Below are 9,643 nucleotides of genomic sequence, written 5' to 3'. Positions count from 1 at the left end.
CGGGGAAGTGGGTCGTTGTAGATCGTGACGTTGGTGGGGAAGGTGTCGAATGAGGCCGTGTCGGAGTCGACAGGCATCGGATCGGTGGAGCCAACCGACTCCAAGTCCACAGCAGGCTCGCCGGAGACATGGAGCCAGCCGAGGAGGTTGACGAGGTGGTCGGTGCCCGCGTCGGAGGCGAGCTCGTCGGAGATGAGGGTCTTGTCGAGGAGATCAGCGAGGCTGCTCGCTGCGCAGGCGTTGGTGACGCCTTGCAGCGCGTCGTGGCAAGCACCATCGGACGTGCCGGGCTGGCTACGCTCGCGGGGGAGGAAGAGGGTTCCCGTCCAGAACAGGTCTCCGGACGACGGTGCACCTGGCCCCACGGTGGGCGCCAAATGTCGGGTGGTAGGTGCGACATATGCCAACGGGTGGCTTATCATTGTGGGAGCCAGTAAAACATCGCCGGTGCCTGGAAACGGGATGGGGCGAAGACATGCACGCCGGCGAATCTTACCCAGCTTCGGGGCTCTCCGTGGAGATAACACCCCTACTTCTGCTCTGCGGGGTCTCCGCATGATCACTCGATGAACAAGTAGCTACACGATGCTCCTTGAGCTGTTTGGCGAGAGGAGGAAGAAGGGGTCTGCTTGCTCTCTTCTCCTCCCTATGTGGTGTCTAAAACTAGCAGGGATCAACCCTTTGCATGGGTGTCCCGGGGGGTTTAAATAGGCCTACCCCCCGGGGGTACAATGGTAATCCGGCTGGGCATGGGGCCCAGCCATCTGTGTCTATGCTCGCCGGCTTCCGCGCTGACTGCTGGGGCCCGCCGACTAGTGGGTCCCGCCGGCTGCCGGCTCCTGGGTTGACAGGCAGGCCCCACTGTCCAGGGCCTTGTCGGTGGCTGGTTACTGTTGCTCAATCTTGGTGACGAGGGCTTCGCCGAGGTAAGCGTGGCTACAGTGCTGCCGTCCGGCGGGCGATCACTGTAGCCCCTCCGCGTCTTGTCTCCTTAATGGGGCGTCTTCTTCGAGGGAGGTGGCAAGCCGGCTGTGGGGAGCCGGCTCTATCTTGGGCCGATTGGGGGAGGTCTGGCCGCCTTCGGGTGTCTCTCTGCCCTAAGGGGGCCAACGCCCGTGGGCCGTACTGGCAGCCCATCGTGGATGACATCAGGGTCAACGTGGCAACAGTGCTGCGCCGGACGGGTCATGGCCACCCGTACGGCGCACTGTGCCAGGCGTGCTCCGGGATTTGGGGGTGGCCAGCCTTACTGTAGCCACGCCCCGTCACATCGCCGTTATGTGGGTGCAGACTTCGAAGGTACGATCTCGACCGCTTTATGGGAGCCGGCTCCTTGGAGTCGGCCTTCTCGCAGCTGGCTCCTCGGAGCCGGCCCTCCCGCGGCTTTCTTCATGAGGGCTGAAGTCGGGCCGCCTTCCGATAGCCGGCCTGGGAGACAGCCGGCCAGGGGAAGGCGGCCCCATGTCTTGGATTCGTGAGAGCCAGATCGGCTCGTAATTTGTTCAGAAAGGCCAGGGGGAGCCGGCTAGGCTACCCGTGGTCACTTACTCCGACAAAAATTTATAAAATCATTTCGCTTACAACGAGATTACATATCACTCAAACATAATATTTTTTGAGCACTGGGTCTCTATCAAACGAGCACCCTCAAGAACTTCTTCAAAGTAGTGCTCAGCAGCCATTCGGCCTATGGCCGAATCCCGCCCTGCAACAGTGGTAGCATCCATCTCCGCCCAGTATGCTTTAACACGGGCAAAGGCCATCCGTGAGCCCTCTATGCACGCCGACCTCTTCATCGCATCAATGCGCGGCACCACGTCAAGGAGCTGCTGCACCAAGATGAAATAGCTGTTCGGTTTTGGCCTTTCCGGCCATAGCTGATCCACAACAGACCTCATGGCGAGTCCGGACAACCTATTCAGTTCGGCCCATTCGGCTAATTGGTCAGTCAATGAAAGCGGACGCTCGAGAGAATGGAATTATCTCCAAAACAGCTGGTCCACTTCACGGTCCGTCTGACCCTGGAGGTACTTGGCCGCATCGGCAGCGCTCGCCGCCAAATCTATATACACATCCTTCGAACTCCACAGCCGATCCAGGGGGGCATACCGTGGATCTCCGAACTTCCTCCGCAACATAAAGGATTTCCCAGCTACAATATCCCCGGCTTCACACAGCTCCTCCTTCTTCGCCCTCATAGCAGAGCGGATGTCTTTTTTCGTCGCAGCAGCCTTCTCAAGGTCCGATGCCTTCGCTAGGCTTTCCTTTTCAAGAACCCGGCAACGGTCGGCGGCAGCTTTTAATTCTATGGCCATCTTATCTCGGCTCTCGCCATGCGCGGCCTTCTTGGCTTTCAACTCTTCGGCCGCCTTCAAAGCAGCTGCATTACCAAACCTCGCTTGTTCCTTGGCTCGGGCAAGTTCTGCCCGCAAGGCTTCAACAGTGGCAGCTCCATCTGCAGTCACAACATATTAAAGATACTGGCATCATGCTGCTCTTACTATGTGGCGTTTACCAGATAATGACACTTACCCTATGCCTCGTCAAGCCTTTTGTTAACAAGCTCGATGTCGGCGTCTGCCGCATCCAACTGTCGTTTTAAATGGGCAAACTCGCTTGTCCGGCTAGCCACCGGAGCTTCCATCACCTGCACATAGAGGCAGTATGGTTATTACCTGGAAATATGATCCTCTGTTCGTCGTCGTTTCCGACGACAACCAGAGTCTCAGGGGCTACTATCTACACAGGGCACACCTAGCATGTGCAGGACTATCATACATTATTTTACGTACCTCAAAGCCTGTCAGTAGACTCATAAAAGCTTCATGCAATCCGCTTTCGACGGACGAGATTCTCTCCATCATCGTATTCATCAGCATACGGTGTTCATCTGATATGGCCGCTCGCCCACCAACTCCCTCAGAACATCCGATCGCACACCAGATGGTGCCGGACTCTTTTGTCTGCTCTCTTCGGCAGCCGGACACTGGGAGCTTCGGGGGTCAATGGGATTATCTTCTGGCCTCACCGGACTCGGAGAGGCCCTCCGCGACGACACTTCGGGGTCGCCCGCTTCCGGAGAGGAGGAGTCCGGAGGAGGCGTTTCGCTCTCCATCATCTCTGGAAGAAGATCCCCCGAAGACGAGCTCATTTGAGAGGGGCTAAGGCCCGAACTGTAGAGATATATTCGGTGGTTATTTTCTCAGAAGAAAAAGATGGCATACCTGTACTATTAAAGTAGTTCGGGTCACTTACGACTCGCTGGAGAATTGATCCCCCCGCGGACTTTGTGCGGCAACAGCACCCCCCAAGGTAGGACCCTCTGTAAGGGACTTCTTCTCCCGTTTGGAAGCTTCGGCTTCCGAATCCCCGGGCGCAGTCCTTTTCCTCCTCCGGTCGTCTTCCTTCATGGAGACGCTCGCTCCCTTGGTTAGAATGGGCAGCGTTGGGGGCCCGTGTCCGCCCGTATTATCCTCCCTAGTATCTTCCTTCAAGGGCTCCGGGCAAGGTGCGACCTGGAGCATCTTTTCCAATACCGGATTGTCCAAACCCTCAGGGAGGGGGGCCGAACACCGAATCAACTTCGCCTTTGTTAGCCAGTCCTGGTCAAAAAGCGAGCTCTCAAAAATAACTTCGTAACAAATGAGTGATAGTATGTTCGGCCGGAAGATTCCTTACCTGTTCGGCGGCGCGGTTACTGCTCAGGCCCACGTCCTCGGTGATTTCCGGGCACTCTACCTGAGGTCCGAAGAATGACTTGTACATCTCCTCGTGCGTCAGGCCGAGGAAATTTTGAATGACACGCGGTCCCTCGGGATTGAACTCCCACAAGCGAAGGGGCCGGCGTTTGCAAGGCTGGACTTGACGAACCAGCATAACTTGTATTACCGCAACCAAACTAAAATCTCCATTGAAGAGATCTCAAATGCGGCTTTGCAGCATAGGCATGTCCTTGGCTGGACCCCAGCTCAGACCTCTGCTGATCCATGACATCAGTGGTGGTGGAGGGCCCGAGCGGAAAACAGGGGCGGCCGCCCACTTGGCACTTCTAGGAGCCGTGATGTAGAACCACTCCTGTTGCCACAATTCAGACACCTCTGGAATGGAACCTTTGGGCCATGGAGCTCCTGTCATCTTGCATATTGAGGCACCTCCGCACGCTGCATGTTGCCCCTCGATCATCTTCGGCTTTACTTCAAAGGTCTTGAGCCATAGGCCAAAGTGAGGGGTAACCCGGAGGAAGGCCTCACACACGACAATAAATGTCGTGATATGAAGAAAGGAGTCCGGAGCTAGATCATGGAAATCTAGCCCGTAATAAAACATCAAACCCCTGACGAAAGGATCCAGAGTAAGGCCTAGACCTCGGAGGAAGTGGGAGACGAACACGACGTTCTCGTTGGGTTCGGGGGAGGGGACGGCCTGCCCTCGGGCAGGCAGCCGATGCAAAACCTCGGCGGTCAGATATCTGGCCTCCCTCAACTTTTTGATGTCTTCTTCCGTGACGGAGGAAGGCACCCATCGGCCTTGAAGGCTAGATCCGGACATGATTGAAGGTTCGGAGCACCTGACCTGAACTTTGGGTGTTTGAGCTTGAGGTGTGGGAAGGATTCGATTGAGCACGGGAGGGAAAAAATAAAAGCCTTGTCCCTTTGTAAAGAGGGTGAATATCAAGCGTCCTCTCCGTGGCCGTTTGGACTTGGCTATAGTCTAGGAGTCCTAGAAGCGGTTGGGTTACCCACGCCCGTATTGATGAGAATCCTGGAATAAGGGGACACGATCTCTGCTTTAACAAGACGTGCCAAGGAAACCACCTCGCATGACGCGCTGAGGTGGGATAATAAAACGATTCGAATAAAGGCTTGGCCATGAGCCGGACACTATCTTTGTGTTCAAAATCTTCTATGAAGTACTTGGAGGAGGAACCCGCCTTGCAATGCCGAAGACAATCTACGTGCTGGACTCGTCGTCATTGAAGCCTGGTTCAGGGGCTACTGAGGGAGTCCTGGATTAGGGGGTGTCCGGATGGCCGGACTATAGCTTCAACCGGACTCCTGGACTATGAAGATACAAGATTGAAGACTTCGTCCCGTGTCCGGAAGGGACTTTCCTTGGCGTGGAAGGCAAGCTTGGCGATACGGATATGTAGATCTCCTACCATTGTTACCGACTTTGCGTAACCCTAACCCTCTCCGGTGTCTATATAAACCGGAGGGTTTTAGTCCGTAGGACAACATATAGAACAACAATCATACCATAGGCTAGCTTCTAGGGTTTAGCCTCTCCGATCTCGTGGTGGATCTACTCTTCTACTACCCATATCATCAATATTAATCAAGCAGGACGTAGGGTTTTACCTCCATCAAGAGGGCCTGAACCTGGGTAAAACTTCGTGTCCCTTGCCTCCTGTTACCATCCGGCCTACACGCACAGTTCGGGACCCCCTACCCGAGATCCGCTGGTTTTGACACCGACACCTGCACTACTTGTGATCCTGCAACACGCATCGTCCAGCTGCATATGAAAGAAAAAAAATGTTAACTTGACAGCAAGCTTGCATTGCTAATGAAGAAATGAGTTGATCACAAAACAGACCAACTACCTGTCGGTACAAGTAGGCAAGAGTCGCTGAACCCCAGCTCCATTTGCCATCAAAGACGGTCAACGCCTTCAGCCACATCCATGGAGCGTTCTTGCCAGTGGAGTCAGGAAACAAAGTCCTCGACACAACATACCACATGTAGACACGAGCATGTGTCTGGATCACATCATCAGTGGCATCCGGAGGGCACGTCGCAAAGTGAGTTTGAATCCACATGAAAGCAGCTCCGGCTGCTTTCATTTCCTTCTTCTTCTTCTTCTCTTATCCCTCCTCTACATCAGCCTCAGCCTCGGTAGGAGCCATGCCGATAAGAGCAATCATCTGCTCGTGCCACCCATCAGAATCGGTGCTCATACAGAGAGGCATCCCGTCGATAGCAAGACCGGTGATCAACGAGACATCCTCGAGCGTCACGGTCATCTCCCCAGTCCGAAGATGGAAACTATGCGTCTCCGACCTCCACCGATCAGCAAGAGCGGACACCAGTGGAGCGTTCAGATTCGGCGTGGACCGGCTGACCAACTGAATCCACGGGAGTAGTCCTGCCTGCTTGATGTACGGTGTGTACCGCTCATCGTAAGGCATGGCAAGACCAGAGACCCCGTGATACTGAATCTTCACAGGTTCAAGCTTCTGCAAAAAACAAGTAATGACAAATCTTAGGGCATGTAAATTTCAACTTAAGGCAAATTTGCAAAATATTTAGATTACTCGTTATTACCATCTCCTTCTCGCACATCATGTAGGCCCGGTGTTTCGGGTCGTAGACATCGTCGAGAAGCCAAACCATCCTTACAAAGTTCTAACAATAAACATATATGAGTTCACCTTCATCTCAAATATCGGTATACACTAAACATCTAATATGTGTTCAATTACAAGAATCTCAACATCTCCTTCTCACACAATGAATATGTCATATGTGTTCAAATAAACTCAACATCTAATATTTCAAATAAACTCAACATCTAATATATATCTAAACAAACATCTCATATATGTCTACAAAACTCAACATCTCATAGTTATCTATAAAAATAGGCATCTCATATATATCTAAAAAAACTAAACAATCTAGGGTTTCACTAACAAGAAACATAAATTGTGAACTAAGCAACAACACTACGGTACTACCACTATGACTACACATCCTAAATCAAGCAAATCAAGGGTTCCATCAAATCTTGGACAAATCTCTAAAATGGCAACAAATTTATGGAGGAAAAGAAAAGGAACGGAGGAGTTTACCTAGTAGGATGGATTGGAGATCGAATCCACGGATCAAATCTTCAGATCTGAGAGGGATTGGGGGAGGGGATTCGATGGGGGCGCCGCCGCTGCTCTCTGTCCAGAGAGCGGAGAGGGGGAAGAACTGCCTGGTCGGGCTGGGCCGATGCGCTTTAAGTCACTGTGCAGCGCCTAAGCGCTAGGCACTGCACATTACAAGTGTGGCGCCTAAGACTTAGGCGCTGCAGTGCTGTTTGTGGGGCCGCAACTGGATCAGGGCTGCCATGCTGGCAGGAGGTGCGACGCCTAAGGCAGAGGCGCTGTATAATAGTGTGCGGCGCCTAACTGTCGGGCGCCACACGAAAGGATCAGTAAAGTGAATTTTTTTCAAAAACAAGTTAGTTTGTGATTTGATTTCGCCTTCAGGTCAAATATGTGATTTCTGCCTGCAGATGCCGGCAAGGCCAAGGGCAGAGCGTAGAGTCGTAGACGGACGTCTCTTCCTGGGTTTAGTCGTTCAGTTCATGTCAGAGGATTCAGGTGCGGGACATGTTCGCTGAAGATTATAGTAGTATTTCTTTTTCTTTTTGTGATTCCACAAAGATTCTAATTCTAATCCTATCACACAGTTCTGCAAAAGGTCGGAAACATCATGAGCGATTCCAATTCTACTACAGATATGACCCAATTGTACATTTACAAATTGCAATTGCCCATGTAACCCGACAGGAAAACGATACGCCTAGCTTAGTTTGTCAGCATACATATCCATCTCTTTCTTCTCCCATTTCACCAAACACAATATATTCATACATTTTCGTATTTTCCTCTCACTTCCACTTGTGTTCGAGGAAGATCACATCTGGCGCTCTCAGTGCGCAATTGAACAAGACGATATGTTGGGCCAGTACTGCAACTGCAATCCTCAAACCAATACGTGCTCCTCCACAAAGCCTCCTCGAAGGGGAGAAGGGCAACACGATTCTTCACGGGCCATGTATCAGTAAGGAAAGCCGTTGACGACGCTGCCGCCGTGGCGCCGCGCGCTCGGGGCGGCGTAGAGCAGGTCGGCGAAGTCGCAGAGCTCGTTCAGTTCTCCCACGTGCAGCGGCTCGATGGCCGCCCCCGTTGGCCTCGCCGGCGCAGCCGTCGTCAGCTGGTCGCTGCCGGAGACGCACGGCCGCCCTTGTTGGCCGGCTCTGCCGCACGGCCTCGGGCGTGGCCTGTGCACCGAGGCCGCCGGCGGCGGCGGCATCTTCGAGTACTTGCCGGTGAGCCGCTGCACGACGGACTTGAAGTTGGCGGCGTCGGAGCTGACGAACTGCGTCTCGATGAACTTGACCTTCACGCCGCCGCCGCCGCCGTTGCTCCGCTCCATGGCCGCCGCCATGTATGTATGCTCCCCCTTGTCACTCCTCCCGGATGCAAAGGTGTGGCTAAGCTGCACGTACGCACGAGCACGACGACTCTTTTCTTCGTTTTACTTCTGGTGTGTGCTGTGTGATGAGTTGATGACGGCGAACAGAAGATATGTGTCCGCTTGGCTGCAGAAGCCGCGAGTTTATATAGGTTCGGTAGCTAAGCCAAACTCTATGGCAACGGGTTCCACTGTAGCGTAAAGCCCATGACAGGTGGGGCACACGTCGGGTGGGCCTCCCTGTCAGCGAGAGAAGAGGCACGGGTGCTGGAACGGCAGGCGATCGGACCGGTCAAAGATACGAGCCAGTCGGGAGGCGCGGTCAGAGATCGGGGGCGGACCAGGCGGTCAAGGGCTCGTGCGGATTAGACAGCGGCATCTTCTCTCCTGGTGATCTTCTTTACCACTTGTGGTGCTAAAATTTTCTGTTTGTGCGAAAATTACGGGGCATTATAGCTAGACAGTGACGGGTGTGGAACTTGTAGATCGGTCGAGGTGTTGAATTGACCGTGGAAAATTCACCAACGTCCATATCGTCCCTTCTTAATCAGGCATCCCATTTTTCACGGAATTTTGGGCAAAATTTGGGTCAAATTAATAAGTCCTACAAATTTTACATTTCCACGTATGCTATTTAGGGCATCTGGCAATCCGTAAAAAATCCAGCATCCGTTCGTGGACACGGACACAGAGCCAACCATCCAACGCTACCCGCATACATTTTGACAGCAACTCAAACCAACCGAATGAAATTCGTGCAAACAAGTGCGGATTTCATACCAACATGACGGATTTCGTACAAACCGAACGCAAACAGTTACATTTTGAAAATATTTTAACTAAAAAGTTAAAACTATGTGCACGTATGGTCGCGTGGATCCACTCCCACGATACAGATACACTACCCTACTCTATGTCCGACCGCGGCGGATCCCTTCGTCACCGGACTGCCGGGAGTCCCGGAGGCATTCTTCCCCCGTATCTCCCCTATGTCCGACTGTGCCGCTCATCGGAATGTGGCGAAGAGGGTGGTTCAGCTGGAGGGGAAGGGTGCTTCTGTGGACGCCCAAGCCAGGGTGGTCTAAGATAAAGAAGAAACCAGGCACGTCACCAACTGTACAAGCCGGCGGCGGCCTTCCTAGGACCCAAGCAGCGGCAGCCTCCCGTGTTTTACTTTCCCTCGAAGTTGCTAGCGGATGCGCTGGCCACCGACTCATCGATCTCATCCACACCCCGCCTTCTTTCTCTATCTGCATGGGGCGGCTACGCGCGCGTCAACGGCGGATGGTGCGGTCGCAGGCACTGGAGCGGCGGTAAGACGCGGCGTCGTCCATACCCGTGCCACCGTGCTCCCCTTCGTGTCGGCCTGGAGCAACTCGCCACTCCTCTGCAAGCTG

The 9,643-nt window shown here is 53.5% G+C and overlaps 1 protein-coding gene and 1 pseudogene across 1 annotated transcript; both read right to left on the bottom strand.

The window, feature by feature from the left end:
- Positions 1-5,482: 5,482 nt before the first annotated feature.
- LOC125518989 lies at positions 5,483-6,392 on the bottom strand (annotated as a pseudogene).
- Positions 6,393-7,482: 1,090 nt separating this feature from the next.
- On the bottom strand, positions 7,483-8,379 carry LOC125520770. Its single transcript, XM_048685786.1, has one exon. It carries the CDS (start codon positions 8,217-8,219, stop codon positions 7,830-7,832), a length of 390 nt encoding a protein of 129 aa, XP_048541743.1. The 5' UTR covers positions 8,220-8,379; the 3' UTR covers positions 7,483-7,829.
- Positions 8,380-9,643: the final 1,264 nt, after the last annotated feature.

Source organism: Triticum urartu, chromosome 7 (assembly GCF_003073215.2).
Source record: "Triticum urartu cultivar G1812 chromosome 7, Tu2.1, whole genome shotgun sequence".
In the NCBI taxonomy this organism is placed as follows: Eukaryota; Viridiplantae; Streptophyta; class Magnoliopsida; order Poales; family Poaceae; genus Triticum; species Triticum urartu.
This window is presented reverse-complemented; position numbering and strand designations above follow the sequence as displayed.

Coding starts and splice junctions, on each gene's coding strand:
- LOC125520770 (XM_048685786.1), bottom strand. CDS start 8,219: ATGGCGGCGGCCATGGAGCGGAGCAACGGCGGCGGCGGCGGCGTGAAG.